Genomic DNA, 27577 nt, shown 5'->3' with positions numbered 1-27577 from the left:
AATCTAGAAATTTACTCTGTGTGACACCTAAAATGTTCTAATCAATGTTTATCTTTATTTATCTCTCGGGTACATGCGGGCCGAATCACCCGTAACGGAAGAGAACATTCGGGGGTTTATTATTCATGGGTGTGTTATCAACTCGAACGTTCTAACCGAAACTGTAAATCTTAAGGGAGCGGCCAGTGACCGAGAGAACCTCCCAAAGGTCAAAACCAAAATAGGATGCATCCCTAACTTCTGCAGAAGAACATGAAACTACCACCTAAGACACATTTGGTAGTCTGGGTCTCCCAACTCCGAGGACTGGGACCAACGAGTCGCTTTACGCTCGAAACCAAAACACATGTCCTCGGAGTTTTGTACCACCTACCCTCTCCAAGGTAAGCCTAAGAACTGAGTGAGTTGATCTTTTCATTTAATTAACTTCCCAGGGTATAGAGACATTTTTCCCAAACCTTCTACTACCATTATAGTAGATTCCCAACCTTAGTCATTTTATCAAGGTGTATAAACCAACTTAATCATTTTTCATATTGATTGTATAAACCCACTTAGAGTGCTCCGATGCCTTTAAACCAGTCAAGCACACAAACCCCGATACCTTTAAACCAGTCAGGCTACAGAAATTAAATTTAAATTTCCTATAAGTGTCATGATTATCACCCATAATGCTTCGGTACCTTTAAACCGTCAAGCACCAATGCCCCGGTACTTTTAAACCAGTCGGGCACACAACATTTAAGATTAAGTTTTCATCAGTTTTATTGCCGTAGAACACAAGCTAATAACCCAAGTACCCGCATCGGGTATTCAATCCCATATTGCCCATTAGGCAGGAGTTCCCAAACACCCTCTCATAGTGCTCTGGTGTCTTTATTAGCATTTGATAATTTCAGAAAGTATGTAGTGTGCTAGGCCATTGATCGTTAGAAAGTTTATACACCTTAACATAAAGTTAAACATTAGAGAATAAGCAACTCAATAGACATTTTAACATAAGCAAGGGTGCAGCTTAATCAGAACCTTCCAAAAAGTATGCCCTTCGAATATCAGAATTTATGCATTTTAATATGTACTTAGAGCCAAGTAACTATGCAACTTAATATGCATTTATCATCAAAGAATGTCCAGTTTAAAAAATTATGAGGAAGAAGCTTATTAGACTGTCACATGTACTCAGATCTGATCACAGCCAACATAACTACTTGAAGTCAATACTGATGATGGGAAATAAAATAACTTCGAACTCAAGTCTAATAATAGGTAATAAAAGAACTCGAAATTAAGCATGATAATAGGTAACAAAAACATATGTATTCAGATTTGATATTAGTTATTAAACCAACATTGAAACATATTTGATATAGTCAGTAAAATGATGTATAGTTATCTTGGATATCAATCAATATAATAATATAAAAAAATCAGATTTGGTGATAGAACACAACAAAATATCATATAATCAACTGTAATCACCGTCAACAAACTAATAGGAAATCCGATTTGATACAATCCACAAAATAACATATTACTCAAGTATTTAAACTGTCAACAAAACATCATATAAACCATATGTTTACATTGTTTTTATGTTCGTGGCATTTGCCATATCTGAATCTCCAAGTCAGATATGCATCCTCCTTCAGGATTTTTCCATTATTAACTATTTAGTGTGGTGTATAAGCTTCACTGTCATAAAAAGAGCTTAACTGTGAAACTGTGGCATTGATAAAGTAGAGATTTAATGTAAAAGCAACATCAGAACCTAAATTAGCAAATATTTGTAATTGAAACATATAGCATTCTCTATTGTAAAGAAAATTAACATGAGGAATGGGTTCTTGCACAAATAAAACAAATAAAGTCCATTCCTATCGTCATGAGTTCGGATGTTAATCATGTATAACTAAAACCTAAAAAGAAATTGACCTAGTAGGAGGGTCAACTGGGTTGAGTCAGATAAGTCATCAGATCAACCCCCTGTCACACCAGATATTTAAACCATAAATTGCAGCATGCCACATATAGATAAGGTTGTATGCATACAATAAGGTTGTATGCATACAACCAAAGAGTCGAATGCAAAAGATAATGGCTGATGAGGATATGGACAGGGAAGTGGCAAGGTTGACGAGGGTCTCCACGAACAAACATCAATTGTAGGAAATTATGCCTATGTTTTCCTAAAGCAGATAAGATCCAAACTGATTGTGTAATGTGGCTATGATTCTACCTTTTTCAATTAGCCACTTATGGTATATTTGAAACATCATTTCAGGTAGCGTAACAAACATAAATGGAATGGATAGGTCAGATCACTGACTGAACATTTTCTTTAAAGGACTCCTTACTGCCCGAAAAGTAAAATTGCATCCCCTCATCTCAATCATCAGAATGTGCTATTGCACAGCCTCAATCAGAAGGCTGTACATCCATTGTAGCAATGGCTCATGGGAATCTTTTTGTTCCAAGATAACTAGACCCCAAATCCAGACTATATTTGTAATGACAAAAAAATGTAACGTTTACGGTGGCTATAGAAGTTCTTGCACCATAGAATTGCATCAGTTACCGAGGAAAATAAAACGGGGACACAAGGTAGAATGCGCTGCAATCTGAAAAATCCGCATAGTATGATCAAAATGTTTATTTTCCCGCTAGACAGGCTGCTTGGCAATGCCATCACTACATTGACCTCGGAATCAAGAATAAGAGTATCATGGCCAAGATTTACTCTATACAACAGATCTCATAACCTGACATAAACTAAAGATTGAACGATCTAAGGTTCCAATCTCTTACCCTTGCAGGCATCCCAATTAGTGTTAAAAAAACATAGAATTGTCTTCTATTGTGGATCTTATTCAATTGTTTAACATATCCCCATCTTTTAACCATTCCCAAGTAAAGACGAAATAAAGCATGACCAACTTCACTTTATGGTCAAATTCAACCATAAGTTCATATTGCCAACCTTTACCTCAAAGAATCCAGACTACTCAACAAAATTAACACAAAATACAATACACCCAGATGGAGAGAAAAACTCCAAGAATGCTGAAATGAAGAAAATCAAGAATGCCAACCAACTCGTTTCATAAATACTTTAGCTATAACAGACGAAGGAAATCAAGAACACCAACAAACCTCTTTTTCCTTAACCTCATTCTGCATTCAAGAAACAATCCTATGAATCTAAAACAAGAAACCCCCAAATCCAAGAAATTGGGTTCTCGGTTTAGGTTATCAGTGGGCTTCATCATTCGAATATTTTTTTTCCTTGACCAACCCAAGCACACCCAAACCCAGTCAATAACCCACAAGAAAAATTACCGATCCTACCTTTCTCCGACGATTGGAGGTTGTTGCGGTGCAATGGACGCTTGGATGAACCCCGTCGGTGCTGTCGTGACTATCGAGATTGGGAGGGGCAGGGATGTTTGCAGAGGTCTGCCGAGATGCAGCAGAGGAAGAGATGGCTGACGTTGTTGCGAGAAGGAGGTCACCGACGACATTGGTTGCTGGCGACAACAGCAACAGGTGGTCGAAGTCGTCAACCGGGAAGAGAGTGAGAGATGAGGCAGCGGGAGGAAAAAGGGAGATGAGAGACGGTGAGTGTGAAGCAGAGAGGGATGCGAGAGCAGGAGGGAGAGAGGCGAGGTCCTCTCCTCCTTTTAACAAGAGGCGACCCCCGACGGCTGCTCTCCGACCCATTCCCTCCCATGCGATATCAGTTAAGGTTCACACTGAACCCTAACTTTCCTTTTTTTGTTTTTATCGGACAACCCATATCGAGTTGCCTTTTCTTCCTTTTTTTTCTCATTACGCAAGGTGCGGGCCGGGTCTGGGTTCGAACCGCGACCCGCGACTCTGGATCCGATCGTGATTTGGATCCGGATGTTTAGAAATGTGGATCTGGGTCGCGCAAATAACTGTGGATCCATGGGTTGGATCCATTTGGGTCTAACTGTGGATTCGACAAATTTATTTATTATTATTTTCTTATAACAATTAATCTTAGTTATTTATTTATTTAGTATTATTATTATATATATACTTTAATACCCATTTATATATTTCTTTTGGATCCAGGTAACGGATCCTAGGCCCAAATCACGTTAATTACAAAATATATATATAAAATTTCTATATAACTGCATAAAATTTGCGGTTATTACATCCTTTCCTCCTAAAAAGAATTTCGTCCTCGAAATTTCTTGTAAGTGCTTACACGAAGACAAAAATTATGGTACTTCTGGACTCTTAGTACCGATACAATTTTAGTCTTTGTCATAGGTCTGTAGAGGCTAAAACTCAACCTACGATAATCTGGGTAGGTCCAAGTCTACTTTCTCTTGACTACAAAGGACATTCGCCTGATATTTAAATAACTAAACTATCCCCAATATGTCATCAAATTCGGTCATATCAAGTAGGAGTAGGTCAGTAGGTAATTACAATCGCTTCATCGAGAATGTAGTTCATATATATAGTATTATATCTTATTGGATCGTGCATAGCGATTACATGTGCGACAATACACAAAAATATCATAAAAAAAAACAAAGAATAAAGTAGAGTGGTTAGAGAGGTAGAGTCGTACCTTTGGCAGAACTCTACCCTCTATGAGAGAGACCTCTAGAGGGGGCGTCCCCCTCTAGAGGAGTCCTCTAGATAAGAGGAGATAAAACCAAAAAAATACAACAACAACAACAACTACGCCTTCATCCCAAAACAATTGGGGTCGGCGATATGAACCAAAAAAGAAAATCATTCTGGGTCTTCCACATGAATTCTTCTCCTCCAATCATTTCTATACAATGCCATGTCCTCGGTGAGGTTTAAAGCATTCATATCCTTTCCTATCACCTCCATCCATGTCTTCCTAGGTCTACCCCGACCTCTTTTAACTAATATATTTTCCCATTTCTTCATCCTTCTAACTGAAGCATCATTAGGCCTTCGCCGAATATGTCCAAACCACCATAAACGATTCTCTCTCATCTTATTTTCAATGGGTGCAACGCCTACTTTCTTACGTATCTCCTCGTTCTGAATCTTATCTTTTATTGTATTTCCACACATCCATCTCAGCATACACATCTCAGCTACACTCATTTTTTGAATATGATGTCTCTTGGCAGCCCAACATTCCGTACCATATAGTAAAGCGAGCCTAATAGTCGTCCTATAAAACTTTCCCTTCAACCGCAATGGCATTTTACGATCGCACAACACTCCAGTTGCACTTTTCCATTTCATCCACCCAACCTTTATCCTATGATTTACATCTCCATCAATTTCTCCATACTTTTGAATGATAGATCCCAAATATTTGAAACAATCATCCACCGGTATTTCTTGCTCACCAAGCTTCACTACACTCCCATCACTACTTCGTTGCTTACTAAACCAACATTCCATGTATTCTGTCTTACTCTTACTCAACTTAAAACCTCTTGCTTCCAATGTCTGTCTCCATAATTCTAACTTAGCATTAACCCCAACTTTAGACTCATCAATCAAAACAATATCATCAACAAACAACATACACCATGACACATTTTCTTGAATTGATCTCGTAAGCTCATCCATCACTATCGCAAATAGGAAAGGGCTTAAAGCAGATCCTTGATGTAACCCAACCGTTATCGGAAAATTGGTTGTCACCCCTCCACAAGTGCGGACATTGGTTACTACTCCTTCATACATATCTTTAATTATACTAATGTACTTGAGAGAAACACCTTTCTTCATCATTGTCCACCAGAGAACGTCCCTAGGTACTCTATCGTATGCCTTCTCTAAATCAATAAAAACCATATGCAAATCTTTGTTCCTCTCTCTATATCTTTCAATAAGTTGTCTAAGAAGATGTATAGCTTCCATAGTTGATCTTCCAGGCATAAAACCAAATTGATTATTTGATATCATGACAACCTTCCTCAACCTAGACTCAATCACCCTCTCCCAAAGTTTCATAGTATGACTCATGAGTTTTATACCACGATAGTTTGTGCAATCTTGTATATCACCCTTATTCTTATATAGAGGCACCAAAGTACTCTTCCTCCACTCATTAGGCATCTTATTTGTCCGCCAAATATTGTTAAAAAGATTTGTCAACCATTCTAAACCTTTCTCTCCCAAGCATTTCCAAGCTTCAATAGGTATACCATCTGGTCTAACTGCCCTTCTTGATTTCATTTTTTTATTTTTTATTACATATTTTTTTTTCTTATTACATAAAACAAAAAAATGTAATAAGAAAATAAAAATAAATTTTTTTAGAAAGATTATAAAAGGGGCTGGATTTCCCTTTCTCTCTAGAATCGTTATTCTAGAGAGAAGGAGCCCAACTCATGGGAGAGAGAGTGAGAAAAGAGAGAGGAAAAAAAAGAGAAATAAGAAGAAGAAGAAGAAGAAGAAGAAAAAGAAGAAAAAGAAGAAGAAGATTCACCTCCCATGTCCAACATCCAATGATTTTTTCAGTTTCTTTTCTTTTCCAAACTAACGTACGAGTTTCTCTCTAGATTAGAACGGGGAGAAATGGGTTTAAATCCGATTCATGTAAATTTTCAATGGAAAAATCAAATCGAATCTAAAAACAGGTTTAAAACTATGTTTTGAATTGTGATTTTGTATGTCTTTGGTTGATGTATCCATACCAACGATTTTATGGATTTAACATTAGTGTTCTTGAGTTTACACACATAATGCCGATTTTCTGCATCTAGTTCTCTCTCTATGTTGTGTGTATATATATATATATATATATACGACAACAACAACAACTACGCCTTCATCCCAAAACAATTGGGGTCAGCGATATGAACCAAAAAAGAAATTCATTTTGGGTCTTCCACATGAATCCTTTTCCTCCAATCATTTCTATCCAATGCCATGTCCTCGGTGAGGTTCAAAGCATTCATATCCTTTCCTATCATCTCCATCCAAGTCTTCCTAGGCCTACCCCGACCTCTTTTAACTAATATATTTTCCCATTTCTCCGTCCTTCTAACTGGAGCATCATTAGGCCTTCGTCGAATATGTCCAAACCACCGTAAACGATTCTCTCACATCTTATTTTCAATGGGTGCAACACCTACCTTCTTACGTATCTCCTCGTTCCGAATCTTATCTTTTATTGTATTTCCACACATCCATCTAAGCATCCGCATTTCAGCTACACTCATTTTTTGAATATGATGTCTCTTGGCAGCCCAACATTCCGTACCATATAGTAAAGCGGGTCTAATAGTCGTCCTATAAAACTTTCCCTTCAACCGCAATGGCATTCTACGATCGCACAACACTCCAGTTGCACTTTTCCATTTCATCCACCCAACCTTTATCCTATGATTTACATCTCCATCAATTTCTCCATATTTTTGAATGATGGATCCCAAATATTTGAAATAATCATTCACCGGTATTTCTTGCTCACCAAGCTTCACTACACTCCCATCACTACTTCGTTGCTTACTAAACCGACATTCCATATATTCAGTCTTACTCTTACTCAACTTAAAACCTCTAGCTTCCAATGTCTGTCTCCATAATTCTAACTTAGCATTAACCCCAGCTCTAGACTCATCAATCAAAACAATATCATCAGCAAACAACAAACACCACGGAACATTTTCTTGAATTGATCTCGTAAGCTCATCCATCACTATCGCAAATAGGAAAGGGCTTAAAGTAGATCCTTGATGTAACCCAACTGTTATCGGAAAATTGGTTGTCACCCCTCCACAAGTGCGGACATTGGTTACTACTCCTTCATACATATCTTTAATTATACTAATGTACTTGAGAGAAACACCTTTCTTCATCATTGTCCACCAGAGAACGCCCCTAGGTACTCTATCGTATGCCTTCTCTAAATCAATAAAAACCATATGCAAATCTTTGTTCCTCTCTCTATATCTTTCAATAAGTTGTCTAAGAAGATGTATAGCTTCCATAGTTGATCTTCCAGGCATAAAACCAAATTGATTCTTCGATATCATGACAACCTTCCTCAACCTAGACTCAATCACCCTCTCCCAAAGTTTCATAGTATGACTCATGAGTTTTATACCACGATAGTTTGTGCAATCTTGTATATCACCCTTATTCTTCTATAAAGGCACCAAAGTACTCTTCCTCCACTCATTAGGCATCTTATTTGTTCGCCAAATCAAGTTAAAAAGATTTGTCAACCATTCTAAACCTTTCTCTCCCAAGCATTTCCAAGCCTCGATAGGTATACCATCTGGGCCAACTGCCCTTCTTGATTTCATTTTCTTCAAAGCCTCTGCAATTTCTTTCTTTTGAATCTTGCGCATGAAGTCATGATTTATCTCATGAAAAGGAATTGAGAAGTCTCCAAGATCTTGACCATGACTATCATTAAATAGCTTATCAAAATAATTTTTCCATCTCTCCTTAATCTCCTCATCTTTGACTAAAACCCTTTGCGTTTCATCTTTGATACATCTAACCATACCCAAATCCTTCGATTTCCTATCTCTCATCTTTGCAAGCCTATAAATATCCTTCTCACCTTCTTTGGTATCCAACTTGTCATAAACCTCCTTATATACCTTAGCCCTCGCGTTTCGAACTACTTTTTTAGCTTCCTTCTTTGCTATCATATACTTCTCCAAATTCTCATTATCACGACTCTTAGATTTCTATAACACTCTCTTTTAACCTTAATAGCTAATTTGACATCCTCGTTCCACCATGATGTATCCTTACCTAGTGGTGCACCGCCTTTAGACTCACCCAATACCTCCTTAGCCACTTTTCTCATGTCACCCGCTATCTTATTCCACATTGATTCTGAATCCTCCTCGAGACACCAATCAACTTCCTTAACTACCTGCTCTACAAACATTCATTGTTTAGCTCCTTTCAGTGCCTACAACTTAATTCTAGGATCTATCCTATGTCTATCCCTTTTGCGGCATTGTCTAATTCTAAGATCTAAAATTAAGACTATGTTGTGTAGCTACACTTTCTCCCGGTATAACCTTACAATCGATGCAACAACCCCTATCTCTTTTTCTAAGTAGGAAAAAATCTATCTGACTCGTATTAACCCCACTTTTAAATGTTATTAGGTGAGACTCCCTCTTCCTAAACCAAGTGTTTGTTAAGATCATATCATAGGACAAACAAAAATCTAAAATCCTTTCTCCACTTTCATTTCTTTCTCCTATACCATAGCCTCCATGGATACTCTCAAATCCATCCCTACTAATGCCTACATGTCCATTAAGGTCACCGCCGATGAAAAGCTTTTCTCCATAAGATATCCCTTGTACTGCTCCATCTAAATCTTCCCAAAATTGATGCTTAATGGAATCATCTAAACCTACTTGAGGTGCATAAACACTAATAATATTAATAATATCCGTACCTAATACTAATTTAATAAGTAAAATTCTATCACCCTTCCTACGGACCTCAACTACATTATCTATAAACTGACGACTCATAACAATCCCTACTCCATTCCTATTCCTATTTATTCCTGTATACCAAATCTTATATCCCCAAGGTTCTATCACTTTTGCTTTCTCACCTACCCATTTGGTCTCTTGAAGACATAAAATATCAATCTTTCTCCTACACATAACATCTACTAACTCTACTAACTTACCAGTTAAAGCGCCTATGTTCCAAGTGGCTAACCTAATTTTATGGTCTTGGACTAACTTCTTTACCCCCACCCGTCCAACAAAGTGAGGGAACCCTTGCCTATTTGACACCACACCCGGGCGCCGGTGTGACGCGTCGCTTCTGGGCGATGACCTAGCAACCCTTGCCCATTTATCACTGCCTCCGGACCTAGAGAGTACAACGCGTCGCTCAGTAGGGAACGCCCCAACGAAATTCTCATATTGGTTCATTTTCATAGGGTATGACAAAGTTTTTATGCTGGCTGTCACAGGCCTACCGCAACCCTCCTCCTTTATCCGGGCTTGGGACCGGCAGTGTATAACTAAACAGTTATACACATGCGGAGTTATATATATATATATATATATATATATATATATATATATATATATATATATATATATATATATATTGGCCCTACCGATCTTGGCATGTTTTTAGTTTTCTTGTTCAAGGAGAATATCGACATATATAACATGTTTATTTTTGAATGAGTTTGTTCCCTTGATGAATATATATTCGGCCCTCCCAATTCCTTTGTTCAAGACTGTTTTGGGTTGGTTATGATCAAACAGGAGATATGATCACTTATTTTCATACACGATTTTTGGGTGTATGCTGTTTGACATCATGACTATCTTGATGCTGTCATTCGGATTAGCATCAAAATAGTTTTGATGTCAACATGTCGACTGCTTTAAGTTCCTTTTTGAGAAGTTGTCATACCGTTATTGAACTAACTTTATTTTCTGGCCGACTGTCATATGTGACCGTCATCAGTTTGATTTCAGTATCTGTTTTGACACTTCTATGTGAACCGTTATTAAACTCATAACATTGACTGATAATCAGATTTGAAATCGTGTGACAGATATAAATGTGTTTTTCTTGATGATCATCATAATTTGTTTACAGGCTGAATTTATGGCCTGTGATAAAAATAATCAGATTTGATATGCTTCACTGTGGACTGTTATTGAACATATTTTTCGGTCATATCATTGTCCGATTTCTGGCCGACCATCATGAGTTCGAATTCACTTTATAAATAAATCTGATTATGTCTTAATGACTGAATTCAAAACTGAATATTTTGTTCAAAGTTTTGACTGTCATCAGATTTGTATTTACCTGTTTATTTGTTTAGCAGCATATCAGAATGTATATATTTGAAAGTTGCGGACTGGTAACAAATTTGATTTTTTTTTCAGTTCTAATGTGTCTGTCATCAGCTTTGGGTTTGTCTTATAAAAATCTGTTGTTCGTCTTATAAAAATCTGTTGTTCTTTAGCATTGCTATGCTGATTGTCATAAAACCAAACTGCATGCCGTCATGAAGCTTGTCATCAAATTCGGATATTTATTGCTATGTTGAACTGTTTTGCTGATTGTATATCAAAACTATTTGTTTTTTATGCTGCCAAACCTATTATCTGCTCCATATTGGTTGGTTTGTGCGAGCTGTTGGGGGCAGCAGTGCTGCACCTTTGTGCAACCATTATGCACTGTTCACAACACATTAGTGTGCACTTTCTGCAGTATAGCATGCTGTTGCTTGCTTTAGCATAGCAGTGACATGCGGCTGACAGCACGTCATGGTGCCGGATGATATATATATATATATATATATATATATATATATATATATATATATACACACGGTTTTGCACATGAACCAGATTTCAATGTGCACGATTTTATACATGAACCAGATTTCATGTTTTGCTATGCTCTGAGTCATGTGCGAATACCAGATTCTACAATGAGTGGTGTGAACAAGTTTACACTTTGTGGACCAAGGTTGAGTGGCTCACATTTGTGTTGGCTGCAGGATTATATGCATCTGACTTCATATTTTGATTGGCCATGTATGCTCACTCAATTGAATATCATTGGCATAAATGTGCATATCATACACATGAAATTTTTTATGTTATTTTGATGTTTGCAAAAATATGATCACGTGCATATTTGGGAGTTTATGCATGAAATTGATCACGATAATATGCGTTGCAAGACTCTTCGCATGCGTATGCAATTGGTATTATGTGCATTCTTGTTGTGTGATTGAATGTGGATTGTGGACACGTTTTGAAACCAGTGTGTTGCATGTTCACTAAAATTTTGTATAAGATGCATAAATCACTTTGAGATGCTTTTGTGGTTAGATGTGAACCATTGCAGGCCATGTGGGTCACAAGCAGGTGTTGCTTCAATATTATTAAATTTATTTATGCATTGCAAAATTTATTTTATGAAATTATTTGTTTTTCAAAATTAATTGCACTGTTAAAAAAATATGTGGCGGGCCAGGGCCCGAGTTGGGTTTTGCATGCGGATTGACAAAACTGTTCTTGTGTAAATAACTTTAAATTATTTTAAATGGTAAAAGAGGTCAAACAGTATAATTATCTCTTCCTTGATGTCCCTTTTACAGTGTGAGAATCTTGGATAGCGGTCATTGGGGACCGTGAGGATACGATTGTGCCCCTGAACCTAATGTGGGTGGTTCACCTTCCGGCCATGGTTTTAGGAAGATTTCAGACACTTTGCTTTGGAGTGTTGTTGTTGACTCAATTGTAGTTATTAGTATACCAAGAAAGTGACATTAATGGTTGATGATTTTTATTTACCAAAATTAGGTGGAGATTCTTAATGTTCCGATGGAAGACAAAGAATCCTAATATCGGTCAAGGAACAAGTGTGGAACCCAGTAATAAAATACAATTTGTGTGTTAAGGTACAACTGAAAACCTAATTTCGACTTCAGGAATGTTGTGCCCGTTTTGAGTATCCGTGTGTTTAAGGAAAAGTGAAAACTAAAATTGTGTGCATTTAATAGGGACATATATACAAAAGCAACTCTGATAATAACTTAATAAGTTATATTCTTGCATGTGCATTAAATCATGCATTTTTACTGTTTCGGATTAGTTCGTGCATTCATGCTTATTCTGTCTCGCATGATATTTGTTAATTGCATGATACCTGTTTTAAATGCTTGAATGATAAGTTGATCCTGTAAATTGTTGTTATATTCCTATGAAAATATGCATGAATTTGGTTTATACTCTTTCCTTTCTGTTTGGATTTTAGAGGAATTCGTATAAAGGACTTTGGCTCTTACCCCGTCTTTCAAAATTGTTTTTTTCAGAACTGAGAGCTTAGTGATGGGGTGACTTGCTATATGGAGCCTGCGAGTTTTGCATGACATCTTCTGGGTTCTTAAGAGAGTGACTCATTGTGATAGACCTTTTATTTATTTTAGCTATATGACATTTATTCTATTGATTATATCTTCGTTGATTCAATGCACTATCTCTTGTGGTTTGGTATAGATTAAATCTGTGAGACCCCGAATCCTTGGGTTTTGTTTCTGCAATTGTTAAAAAAAAATTCACTTTTTACGAGGATAAGTTGGGGTCATTACAGTCTTTCTTCATACATATTTTGTGAGATTAATAAAATTAATATATTTTTATTTGTGTATGCTCTCCTACCCTTAGTGGCTTTATGTGTGCCTGTGAAAATGTCTATGATAAGACAATACGCATACGAACACAAATAATATAGAAAAGATGTGCATGAAGGCACTCTCACAACACTTGAACAAAGTACGCAAAAAGCGTAAAAATAATAAACATGCACTAAGGCATGTATTTCATAGAAAGAACCGGATGCTTGAGACTCTCAAGCTTTAGAAATACAAGGGGGGAACACCCCTATTTATATAAATGCAAGAAGGTGCAAAGGGGGCTCCCAAAGGAGTCGTTGGGAGCCCCCAACGGTCACATTTGTGACCGTTGGGGGCCCTCAAGGACTCTATTGGGGGACCCCCAATGCACATTAAAAAATGTGAAAAATAAAAAAAAGAAAAAAGAAATTACAAAAATAAAAAATAAAAAGAAAGTTACAACATATTCCAAAAAGGGAATATGCGCAAAACAGGAAATGACGAAAATACCTTTTCAGGTAAAAGTATATAAATATATATATTTATATATATATAGAGATATATGTACATATAATATATTATATGTAAATATATCTCTATGTATATAAATATATATATTTATATTTACAATAATGATAATGATTTTTAGGAGATACATTTTAACACCCCCCGTCAAACTTACGGTGTGATAACCGCAAGTTTGTCAAGAAGGAAATGAAATCTGGGCGAACATAGAGCTTTTGTGAAGAAGTCGGCAAGTTGATACTCAAATGTCACATATGGTAGATCAATGACCTTCTTCAAGTATTCTTCTCGGACATAATGACAATCCATCTCTATATGCTTTGTTCGCTCGTGAAAGGTGTGGTTCTTGGCAATGTAGATTGCACTCTTATTGTCACAGCATAGCTTTGTTGGTTCTTTGACAACTACTCCCATATCTTCCAAAAGACGTCGAATCCATACAATTTCCATTGTAGTGGACGCCATGGCTCTGTATTCGGCTTCAGTGGATGACAGAGAGACCTTCTGTTGCTTTTTACATTGCCATGAAATCAAAGATTCATCTAAGAAAATACAAAAACCAGTGGTGGAGTGACGGTTACTAGGGTGACCTCCCCAATCTGAGTCAGTATAAGCAAGTAATTTTAAATCAGAAGAAGATAGAAATACTCCCTTATTTACTGTGCCCTTCAAGTATCTGATGATACGAAGAACATCACTCATATGAACGGTTGTGGGAGCGTGCTGAAACTAACTGGCGATGTGTATAACATGTGACAAGTCAGGTCGAGTAATACTAAGATACATTAACGAACCTACCAACTGCCTGTAAGGGGTAGGATCAGTTAAGGGAATACCATCGTCAATTTTCATTTTTGCTCCCACAACTTCAGGAGTTTCGCATACTTTGTCATCAGAAATCCCGGATCTGTCAATAATCTCACAAGCAAGTTTAGACTGAGATAGAAAATAACCACGTTGCGAATAGGCAACCTCAATTCCAAGAAAATATGTCAGAAAACCCAAATATGACATCTCAAATTTTGAAGTCAAGACAGACTTAATACCCTTGACTCCTTGAATATCATCACCTGTGATTAACATATCATCAACATAGAGCAATAAAATTACAATCCCTGCATTAGATTTTCTAGTAAACAAAGCAGTATCAATATAACATGAGGAAAATCCATTTTCCAGCATTACACTGGTAAACCTATCATACCAGGCTTTGGGTGCCTATTTTAAACCATAGAGAGCCTTACGAAGACGGAGAACTTTATCTTTAGGAATTATCATGCCTGGTGGGGCATCCATATATACTTCTTCGTTGAGATCACCATTTAAGAAGACATTTTTAACATCCATTTGAAAAATGTTCCAATTTTTAATAGATACAAACCGTAACCATCCGAGCAACAGGGGCAAAGGTTTCTTCGTAATCAATTCCATACTCTTGCCCATATCCTTTAGCAACTAAGCGAGCTTTATACCTTTCTAGGGGACCATCGCTCTTGGTTTTAACTTTAAAGACCCATCGACAACCTATAGTTTTCTTTCCTATAGGTAGAGATTGAAAATCTCAAGTTTCGGCCCTTTTAAGAGCATCAAGTTCACTTTGCATGGCCTCTTGCCAGTCTATACATTTTTTTGCTTCTTCAAAATTTCTTGGCTCAAAATAAGAATGAATGGCACTTAGACAAACCCTATATTGAGGTGAAAAAGAATCAAAAGAGACAAAACGATTTGGAGGTCTTCTATTCCTTTCAGATCTTCTATGGTCAAGAGAGGTGGAAAGCTCACTATATTGATCAATAGCACTTCTAAAGGTGTCTTGGTTTCTACGAGAGTAGGTTATAGGATCACTTGGAACTCTACTTTCTGGTTCATTGGGGGAATTATGTTCACCAATGTCTCCATCATTTTCCTCATCATGGTTTAATGATACATCATCATCACTAGATCATCATTACTAGACAATAAGTCGAATAAGAAGGAGTAATCAAAATTTTCTTGTTGAGAAACATTTTTTTCAAAACCACTTTCATTTTCTAAAAAGGTTACGTTTCTAGAGACATATAGTTTATCATCTCGAAGGTTATAACAACGAAAACCTTTTTGAGTTTTGGAATAACCAAGAAAGGCACAAGGAATAGCCTTGGCAGAGAGTTTGTCATTCTTATTCGTAAGTATGAAACACTTACATCCAAAGACTCTTAACCTATTATAATCAGGTTCGATCTTATCTAATACCTCGAAGGGAGATATTTTACCTAATAACCTAGATGGTAAGCGATTTATCAAATAAACAGAAGCAAGAGCTGCTTCAACCCAAAAAATTTTAGGAATATTTTGAGATATAAGGAGAGTGCTAGTGGTCTCGATAATGTGCCTATGTTTTCTTTCAGCTAACCCATTCTGTTGAGGTGTCTTAGGACAGGACCTTTGGTGAACAATACCTTGATCCTCAAGATATACTTTAAATTGATTGAAGAGATATTCTCCTCCATAGTCACTTCTAAAAATCTTTATGTTACTGTTGAATCGATTCTTAATCATTGAATGAAAAATTTTAAAACATGAAAACACTTCATGTTTAAACTTAAGAAAATATATCCACGATTATCTGGAAAAATCATCCACAAATATTATGTAATAAGAAAAACCTCCTTTTGAAACAACAGGTGCAGGTTCCCAAACATCCGAATGAACAATTTCGAAAGTTTTAGAAGAGAACATAGTTCTTTGCTCAAAAGGTAAACTTCGCATTTATTCAAGAATACAGTCATTACAAGAAAATGAGCTTTTACATAGGTCTTTTGCAAAATGTAAGTATGATAACTTGGTGATATTAGGATGACCAAGTCTTTTGTGCCACACATTTATATCTTTATGTCGGGCAACATTACACAAAACTTTTGGAACTTGAAGAGATTCCATATAATATAAATCTCCCCTTCTAAAGCCTTCCCCAATCAATTTCCCGGACTGACGATCCTGTATTAAACATTTATCACAAGAGAATTTAATATCACAGCCATGGTCCGTGAGTTGAGAAACAGAGAGGAGATTTAAGTTTAGTTTAGGTATAAATCTGATTTTTGGAATAAAGAACTCTTGAGTTTCAAAATTACCTATTCCTTTAATTTCAAGAGAGGTTCCATCCGCAGTGGAGACATAAGATGGGGAACCATTTTTAGAGTAATCGGAGAGTGAAAAAATGTTTGGGGACATATGAAAGGATGCACCAGAGTCCAAAAGCCAAGAGATTTTACCTGGAGAAGAAGAAGTGGGCACAGCCGCACCGGAGGTAGATCCCTTGAGGAGAGGTTGAAGAGCTTCCACTATTTGACTTATAGAGAGGGTCCCACTTGAAGATGCCTCCTTCTGTGGTACACCGGTGGTAGCCAAGGCTAGGAGCTTCTTCCCCTTGGAACAAACGGGTTTGATATGCCCCGGTTCTTTACAAAAATGACAAATAGTTTTGCTATAGTCTCTTTTCCCTCTTTGTCCACCATTTTCTCCTTGATTTTGAAATTTAAAGTGAGGGGGACGATAGGTTCTTATATTGTTTCCGGGTCTTGATACGGCATTAACCTCACTATTTTCTTCAATACTACAAGGAACCGCAAGAACATTTGGTCCTTGTTTACATAAATTCATACGAGTCTCTTCACCACTTAGTTTGGTGAGAACATCTTCAAGAGAAGAGTAGAAAAGGAGGAAAGAAGAGATGACCTTATTTGCTCAAATTCGGGCCTTAGCCCATTCAAAAAGTTGAAGAACCAATCTTCTTCAAGTTGCTTGTGACGAAGCTCAATTGCCTCCCCACTCCATTTTGGTTCAAGCATTGCAAGCTCATCCCAAATAGAGGAAAGATCGGCAAAGTATTCCCTAATCGTCATTTCACCTTGGGTAAGGGAAATAGCCTTCTTTTGAAGGTAGTATTTATGAGAGAGATCCCTTGATGTGTACATTTTTTCAAGATAATGCTAAGCTTCCGATGCCTTTTTGAATTTAATAATGTTGGCATTGATCTTAGTCTCCACGGATGAGAAAAACCATGAAAGAATCTTGAAATTCTTCGTTTTCCATTCATCGTGCTTCTTGGAGTATTCTTCAAGGGCTTTGGTTCTTTCTTCTCCCTCAAGAACCTTGATTTCGCTTCCATTTACCACAGTAATCTTGGGTTCCGGTTCCGGAATTGTACCAAGTACATATCCCCATAGACCCTTCCCTTTTATATGAGCCTCCATATTTCCGGCCCAAACATGATAGTTGGACCCATTCAATTTGAAACCAAGAGCAAAATGGGACTCTTTTTCGCCCATTAGAGAGTAAAGAGGTAGAGGAAAAAGCGTACCAACACAATATTTTCAACACCAACTTTGCACAAGATTCTTCTAAAATATATAAGAAGAAAGATCCACCACTTCAAACTTCAAAGATCGAAAGGCAAGTTTTTCGAGGCACTCGAAAAAAGGAGAATCCCACGATCTTCAATAATCAACCTTGCTCTGATACCATGTGAAAATGTCTATGATAAGACAATACGTATACGAACACAAATAATATAGAAAAGATGTGCACGAAGGCACTCTCACAACACTTGAACAAAGTACGCAAAAAGCGTAAAAATAATAAACATGCACTAAGGCATGTATTTCATAGAAAGAACCGGATGCTTGAGACTCTCAAGCTTTAGAAATACAAGGGGGGAACACCCCTATTTATACAAATGCAAGAAGGTGCAAAGGGGGCTCCCAAAGGAGTCGTTGGGAGCCCCCAACGGTCACATTTGTGACCGTTGGGGGCCCCCAAGGACTCTATTGGGGGACCCCCAATGCACATTAAAAAATGTGAAAAATAAAAAAAAGAAAAAAGAAATTACAAAAATAAAAAGAAAGTTACAACATATTCCAAAAAGGGGAATATGCGCAAAATAGGAAATGATGAAAATACCCTTTCGGGTAAAAGTATATAAATATATATATTTATATATATAGAGATATATGTACATATAATATATTATATGTAAATATATCTCTATGTATATAAATATATATATTTATATTTACAATAATGATAATGATTTTTAGGAGATACATTTTAACAGTGCCCACCTTCTATTTCATTAAAATTAATGTTTTAAGTATGTGCTCTTCGTGACTCCCTCGGGGCAAGGGGTAAGCCCATAGAGTTTTATGCTGCTAGGACAACGACCATAAGTACGGCAGGAAGAACCGGCACAACTAGGTCTCTGATCTTGGAGGTGGTTTCTCTGTGTAAATATCAAATAATATGCTCTTTTGTATTAATGGCCTTGTTTGTTGACTATTTCCTTCTTTCGTTGCCTTTCATTTCCCTTGCTTATAAGGTTCTATGTCTTGTGAAAATTTATTACATATTATTGTGGGACTTTTGTATGTCATATTTGTTAAATATGTATATGTAAATGGATATATTTCATGTACTGTATTGTACCACTGTACTGTATTGTACCACTGTACTGTATTGTACCACTTGTACAGCATACTATACTGTATTGTACCACTGTACTGTATTGTACCACTTGTACAACATATAAATATCAATGGAAAGGGGAGAAGATCCTATTGCCGCCCAGCATTTTTTTTTCTCTCTTCCCTCTCTCTCTATCTCTTGCTACGATAGTAAGGTGACTCCCACATCTGATTTCTCACATGGTATCAGAGCCAAGGGCGTGGTAATCACGATCATCTGGAAGGCCCCTAAGGACCTTGACGTGCGTTTTTGGGCGTTCTCAAGGAAAGTGTTTTTTCCATCTTTTCTCTGTTGTTTCTCCGTTGAATCACTATATTTCGACGTCGTTTCTTCATTTCCTCATATCGTGCATCTTTTCCTTCTTACATATTCTGTTATCCCCAATTTTATCAACCCTAATTTCTGTTTTCCCCAAATTTGGGAACCCTCATTTCTCAAAAGTGTCTCTTTTCTCAAACTTCTTGTGATTTCTTATCTATTTCTTGCAATATAGTTGATAAATCGTACATTCTGCACGATTAACTGAAAAATCGTGATTTCCAAAACTCAAAAATTTCTGTCCGTACGGTTCTGTCCGTACAACCTACGAATTTCTGTCGTGCTGTTTGATTCATCCTTGATCTTCTTCCTTATGGATTCTAAAATCAGCCCCGGATTTCTTTCTCAACTTGTTTCTCACAAATTAACTCATGATAACTACTTACTTTGGAAACGCCAAATTTTGCCGTTTATCCGAAGTCATGGTCTTTCCGGGCATCTGGATGGGGGATCACCCGCCCCACCTATGACTATTACGCAAGAGGTAACTGGTAATGATGGGAAGGTGAGTTGCATTGCTATTCCAAATCCTTCGTATGATGTTTGGTTTCAGAAGGACCAATCTGTGGTTGCCTATTTGACTGCCACGTTATCTGATCGTATATTACAAACTATCTCTGACCATTTTACTGCTGCAGAACTATGAAGACATCTTGCTCACTCTTATTCACAGGTTTCTGAATCACCTGCACTTCAACTGAAATGGCAGTTCCAATCTATGCGAAAGGGAACTAAGACCATTACTGAATTTCTAGGGGATATCAAAATTATCATTGATCAGTTGACCGCTATTGGATATCCTGTTTCTGACAGAGATGTTGTTCAGCAGGTATTGGGAAGCCTTGGGCCCCAATATCGTATATTTTGCACTACATTACAGGTTGCCTCTACACTTCCATGCTTTGAGGATTTACAGGCCAAACTCCTACAGTATGAAGTTAGTTTGACTCAAGATCATCTTATTGATGATCCTCATCCTGTCATGTTTACATCTGGGTCTACCTCATTTCGTCCACCTGCTGCTCATATGGGCCGTGGAGGACTCCTTCCTACTCCTACTGCTCCACCTGCCACTAGAGGTACCCGTGTCCCTACTTGCTTCCATTGCAACAAGCGTGGCCATGTGAAAGCAGATTGTTGGCACAACCCACAGAATCGCAACAAGGCAGGGAGGCCAGGACCAAGAGCTGGACAGATGAATGTTAGACAGTTTCAGGGGCAGCCGCAGGGAAATTTTCGAGCATATCAGGGTACTGATCAGGGACAGAGTGCAGGGTTGCCACATGATGTGCAACAAATTCTGATGACTGCATTTAACAACATGAATTTGCGTCAGTATGATGATGGAGTTTGGTATATTGATTCTGGAGCAGCAGCACATGTTACTTCTGATGCAGGTAAACTTTCCAACATGGTTCCTTATATTGGCACTGGCACTATTGTCACGGGAGATGGTTCCCACCACCCTATTTCTCATACTGGAAATGCATCTCTCTCTTTGTCACAATCTACACTACCATTGAAAAATGTCTTACTCACTCCTGCCATTGAGAAAAACATTTTATCTGTTTCTAAATTGGTTGATGAAACAAATTCATCCATGGAATTTACTCCGTCTTCTGTTTGTCTTAAGGACCTTTGAACCAAGAAGATGCTCTCTAAGGGTGAACGACGCGAAAACATGTACGTCTTCGAAGCAGCCCCCGGGACTTTGAAGACGTCATCTACCGTGACTCCATCTTTTCCTGCTTATTTGAGTCAGTCTTCTTCTGTTATGCAATGTAATAAGCCAGTTTCTTGGCATCGTCGGTTAGGTCATTGTAGTCAAGGGCTCCTTGACAAATTGTCTTCTCAGGGTTTTATTCCCAAAGTCAAATTAGATCATAAGTGTCCTAGTTGTAATGTCTGCAAGAGTCATGTACTTCCCTTTCAAAGTATCAATAAAAGAGCTTCCAAGCCATTTGAAATTATTCACTCTGATGTTTGGGGCCCAGGTCCTGTTTCATCTCTATCTGGCTCTCGTTATTATGTGTTATTTTTGACTCTTTCACTCGTTACACTTGGATTTACTTTATGAAATCTAAATCTGAAGTGTTCAAACTTTTCAAACAATTCCATGCTCTTGTTCAGAACCTTTTCAATTCAAATATCACTTATTTCCAGTGTGATGGTGGTGGAGAATACATATCTCATGATTTTAGTGAATATTTAAAGGACCATGGCATCACACGTAACTCCTCTTGTCCTTACACTCCACAACAGAATGGAGTAGCAGAACGTAAGCATCGGCATATTGTTGAAACCGCGTTAAGTATGATGCACAATATTGATATTTCTTTCTCTCTTTGGACTGAGGCCTTTCACACTGCAGTGCATATCATTAACAGGTTGCCTATGGAATTATTAGGAGATCAGTCTCCTTATTATTTGCTTCACGGTTCTCACCCTTCTTATGATGATTTGCATGCTTTCGGATGCATTTGTTATGCCCATGTGGATCATTCTTTACGTAACAAGTTTCAGGACAGAGCAGTTCAGTGCAGATTTCTGGGATATGCCGATGGGTATAAAGGATATAGATGTTATGATCCTATTTTGGGTAAGATTAAGGTGTCTAGAAATGTTGTTTTTGATGATGACCATTTCAGCACTTGTGATACTTCTCAGGTATATGAGCAAACTACTTATGATCCATGACTTTGTGATACTTTGCTATATGACTCTATCAGAGATCCTGTTGTTGATGAACCAATTCAGTTTTAAGCAGATAACTCCATCATCCAGGATGCACCTTCACGGTTTTCAGGTTTGGTTTATGCCCGTCGAGGAGCCCCTCCAACTCCATCTCACGAGGCTCCCCCTCTTCGACGATCCACACGTGAAAGGCATCCTATCCATCGTTGGGTTAGTTACAACAATTTTTCTCTTGACTTTCAGTTGTTTCTAACCAATGTGGCCAAAGAGAAAGAGCCGTCTACTTTCCATCAGGCAGCCCATTCTCGAGCTTGGGTTGAAGCTATGAACGAAGAAATGGCAGCACTTCATGAATGTCATACATGGGATATTGTTCCTCGACCTGTTGATAGAAATGTTGTTGGTTCCAAATGGGTTTACAAGATCAAGCGTAAACCAGATGGTAGCATTGAAAGATATAAAGCTCGCCTTGTTGCACGCGGATTCACACAACAATATGGGCAAGATTATGAGGAAACTTTTAGCCCTGTTGTCAAAATTGGCACCATTCGTGTGATCCTCACTTTGGCACTTCAGCATGGTTGGTCTCTTAGCCAGTTGGATGTCAAGAATGCGTTCCTACATGGGGACTTGAAGGAAGAGGTGTATATGGAGCAACCTCCTGGATATAGTGAACATGATGCGGCTACATGGGTTTGTAAATTGAGAAGGTCTCTTTATGGTTTAAAACATGCATCTCGGTCTTGGTTTGAGAGTTTCTCCATGGAAATTCAGCAGCATGGCTTTTCTAAGAGTATACTTGATCATTCTTTATTTATGTATAAGAATGATCATGTTACTACTTGGGTTCTTATATATGTTGATGACATCATTATCACTGGGAGTGATGATGCACATATTGCCTTGGTCAAGTCTTTACTCATGGCCAAATTTAAGATGAAGGACTTAGGCCCATTGCGATACTTCTTGGGAGTTGAAGTCGATAGGCAAGATGATCGATTCACTCTAAGTCAACACAAGTATACTCTTGACATTCTTCACACCACTGGTATGATTCATTGTAAACCTCTCAGCACCCCATCTGTCTTAAATCATAAGTTTAGTGCAAAAGAAGGCCAATTATATCATGATTCCACTTTATATCGCCGCATTGTTGGTATGTTGCAATATCTTACATTTACAAGACCGGACATTGCTTATGCTGTAAATCAAGCATCTCAGTTTATGCATGCTCCCACTGATTGTCATATGGAATGTATTATGCGTATTCTCAGATATCTGAAAGGGACTATTGAAGATGGATTGCTCTATCACAAAGATGAAAGCTTCACTACAGGACACCGTTTACTTACATATTGTGATGCAGATTGGGGTGGGGACCCTGATGAGCGTAGGTCAGTTTCAGGATATTGTGTTTTCATTGGCCCAAATATTGTCACTTGGAGTAGTAAGAAACAAAAGGCCATTGCTAAATCCAGCACTGAGGCAGAGTACAGGGCAATGGCAGCAGGGACAGCTGATGTCACTTGGGTACGGCATCTTCTTCAAGAGTTGAATGAACCCATCTCTTCCTCTTTGCTTTTATGTGATAATCAAAGTGCCATTAATATTTCTTTTAACCCTATTCATCATTGTCGCACGAAGCACATTGAGATTGATCAGCATTTTGTTAGACAAAAGATTGAAACAGAAGAAATTGAGGCTTCGTATGTCAGATCAGAAGACCAAGTGGCAGACATCTTCACCAAAGGATTGGTTAGTCATCAATTTTGGTTACTTAAGGGCAAGTTGAGCATGATTGAAGATCATCCTCAACTTGAGGGAGGCTGTTAAATATGTATATGTAAATGGATATATTTCATGTACTGTATTGTACCACTGTACTGTATTGTACCACTGTACTGTATTGTACCACTTGTACAGCATACTGTACTGTATTGTACCACTGTACTGTATTGTACCACTTGTACAACATATAAATATCAATGGAAAGGGGAGAAGATCCTATTGCCGCCCAACATTTTTTTTTCTCTCTTCCCTCTTACCTCTCTCTCTATCTCTTGCTACGATAGTAAGGTGACTCCCACATCTGATTTCTCACAATATTTGTGGCTTCTCATGAGGATTTTAGTGATATGTTTTTATCTTATTTTCATATGATTGCACCTTATTTCTTTCGAGGTTTCAAACTTCCTTTGCTGGATTTGATTTGATTGAGTCGTTTATAATCTTCTTTTGGAAAGTATTTTTTGAGGTTTTCTTGTTGCCTTCCTTTGGCTTTGGTTTAGTCCATCACAATATCTTATTTGATGCATCATCTCTTTTTTTTGGTCTTTTGAGGTGGTTGTGTGCACCTCATTGTTGTGGAGCCAGATATGTTTGATTGTTGGGGGTGAGTTGTGTGCACCTCGTTGTTTTGTCGGTTTAGATTGCCTGTTTATGAATGTAGTATTGGCACTCGGTTTAGCTCTAACTGACAGTTTGCTCTCTGGTTTTATGAGTGTATTGGAGTATCACTAATTTGCTTCTTTGCCCCTTGTTGTTATTATGTTGGATGCTTGTATTGATCTTTATCTGAGATGGCTAAACTATTATTTACTTATGACCATAATGGCTCCTATGAATTAAATCTCACAATATTACAAAATTTATTCTTTTTGTCTTGATTTAAATATTATTTTTCTAATTATCTTTCTTATCTTCTTGTTGACATTAGTTTGTTTTCGTTACAATATTTTCTCTCTCTCTTGTTTTCCCCTCTCCCCTCTTATTTGAGTGAATTTTTTCTTTAGACAAGGGATCTTGTTTTATCAATTTTACAACCATGTGTGGTGAGTTATACGAACTCGTTGTAGCTGATGGTGTTGTTTACAGCTTTACAACTATTTGTGAGGTGAGGTGTGCACCTCATGTGGTTGTGGCTGGTGTTTATTATCAGCTTAGATAGTCGGTATGGCTGGTGCATGGTCACTAGTTTGGTTATTGCTTACATTTGTATTTGATCTCTTATCCTATGTGCTGATACACTTGGATTTTGAGGTTATTGAGTTGGAGGTCAGAGAGGTGATTGCTTGTGGTAATCAAATTATTGTTTTTATAAAGCCTTGTTGGAATTTGTGAAAAACTTGTCTCTTATGATATTAAAATTTGTTGTATTGGGGATTTCTAAAATCTCTTAATGTATTTTCTAATCTTTTCTGCTTCCCTTTTGCCCTCTTATGAGAAATGGTTATTTTTTGAAGACTCCATTAGCATGCATTATGCATTGTAGTATGCTTTGTTTGCATATATTGATATATATTGAATATTTCATATCGATATTGTTATTTTTATTGAAATTTAGATTATTGTGATCCTTTGAGCTTTCACATTTCTTTGAGACATTGTTGTCTTAGTCTAATATGATTGTTACTTATAAACAATCTGATTTAGTTGTTTAGAATTATTGATGATTTATATTGATGTCTACCTAGGCTATTGAAATGTTTGAGCATGATTGCCTCTTGATAGTCTATGTTGATATATGATTATTTTGGTCTCTAGGAATTTGATATTCTGTTACTATCTTTGGAGATAAGTTGATTTCGTGAATATGGATATTTGACTTATTGGGTTTTTGAGAAATGGTTTCAAGGTTATCTTAATATTTGGTGGTTCTTATTTGATAGATTATCTTACCTCTTGATTATTTTTGAAATATTTTGAATTAAGTTTTCTAGTGTCTTTTTCTTTGATATTCATGATTTAAATTATTTGCTATTAACTCTTGTTTCAATGATTATTGTAAATGTTTTTGAAATATTTTGAAATAATTTTTTTTCTCGTGAATTGTTTAAATGATTGTGTTTTAAAATGATTGTTGTATTTTTTATATGTTGTATTTTGGTGTGTTTTGGGTATGCTTGACAATCTTCTCTCCATATGTATATATTATATCCAATATCATAACTATTTATTTTGTTTATAATATATATATATATATATATTTATGTTATAATCCCTTTGTTGTAGTTGTTGCTTTCTCAAGTCAGAAACTTAGAGAAGTTGTGGATTGAGTCAAAGCTTCGTGGAAATTGAAGATTCGAGTGCTTGGAACTCTAATGATGATTAATGTTTTTTCTTTGGAAAGGCCTTAAAACTTGAATTTCTCATCTTGAAGATCATTTATGGAGACAATTAAAGACCCATTTTTATCTTGTTTTGGCAAACCTTCAGTGATCCCTCACAAGTTTGAGGGGAGGTGTTAAGATATATGTAGCATCTCCATATGTTGTATTTGTCTTGTATATACCAAAGTACACCTAAGTGTACTTTAGGTAATTTCTTTCTTTCTTTTTTTCTTTTGATGTGCATTCTTGTACATTTAATTTGAGTTGTATTCAAGGTATACTTTAGGTATACCTTTTATGTATTTTAGGAAATGTATACTGTAGGTATACCTATTAGATTAGTAAGTATGTTTATGGTATACTTTATGTTACATTAGGTTTTTTGGTCATTATTGAAATAACTAAATAATTTATTTTTGTATTTTGTATTTCTTTTTTTCTTGGTCATTTTTTGAATGACCAACTAGCCGTTCACCAGCTAGTTTGACTATTCAAACTAGCCATTAATGCAACTAGCCGTTGGGATTTGCATTAATGGCTAGTTTAAATAGTCAAACTAGCTGGTGGGATTTTTTCTAACAGCTAGTTTGACTAGTCAAACTAGCTGTTAGAACTAACTCTAACATGCCTATATGTCTTCGTCTATATGTTACTCATCCTTTTGTTCTATAGGTGAGAGATGATAGATATATGGTGTGTTTTAGTGTTTTGTAGTGAGGTTCATTTATAATTTTTTTAATTTTGTTATTAATAAAAATTATTTATTTTATTTTTTGGTGTTCTTGTGAATGTATAAATATGTTATTTTCTTTTTTGGTTAAATAAATTATGTTTGTGCATTAGTTATTTTTTGTTTGTCTTTCGGTTGTGTCTCAGGTTTCGTGCCACTTTGTGACAATTAAGTCAACCCGCTGACTCGCGAGTCAAGGGTTGGGCGATCCCAGCCCAAGTCACTAGTTTGCCAACTATGCCATTTATACTCTTTATTTCTATGGTTTAGCTGAATCTGGAAGTTGTCATTGCCATGGTATTGCTGGGAAAAGGGTCTGACTTTTTCTCGTTCTTTATCTTTCAGCACTCACGTTTGCTTCTGAGGCCTTTTGATCTGATTAACAAACGAGGTGAAGTTGTCCAGCAGGTCTCAAATGTAAGTCAGCATACTTTTTTGATCTTAATAGGTTACATGTATGGGTTTCATATATTGATTGTTCTGTTGATTCAAGTGTTCTTGCTTCTACTTCTGTTGAGTTAAAATGTATTGTGATGAATTTCTTATTTTTTTTTTCATGTGCCTCGTATG

General features: G+C 36.9%; 1 protein-coding gene across 5 annotated transcripts in view; it reads left to right on the top strand.

The window, feature by feature from the left end:
• Window positions 1–27577, top strand: part of LOC149827541 (ubiquitin carboxyl-terminal hydrolase 26-like) — a 67611-nt gene that overhangs the window by 33032 nt on the left and 7002 nt on the right. For all 5 annotated transcript variants that reach the window (XR_016434915.1, XR_016434914.1, XR_016434916.1 and 2 more), the window contains exon 10: window positions 27353–27424. Coding sequence is in view for 2 of the 5 variants with exons in the window: in XM_090019450.1 (XP_089875576.1) it covers window positions 27353–27424 (72 nt within the window). In the remaining 3 variants the exon portion in view is untranslated. The remainder of the gene's footprint in view (window positions 1–27352; window positions 27425–27577) is intronic.

This window comes from Nuphar pumila, chromosome 10 (genome assembly GCF_984573655.1).
Source record: "Nuphar pumila chromosome 10, dmNupPumi1.hap1.1, whole genome shotgun sequence".
NCBI lineage: Eukaryota > Viridiplantae > Streptophyta > Magnoliopsida > Nymphaeales > Nymphaeaceae > Nuphar > Nuphar pumila.
The sequence above is the reverse complement of the archived record's forward strand: the minus strand, read 5'-3'. Positions and strand labels throughout refer to the sequence as shown.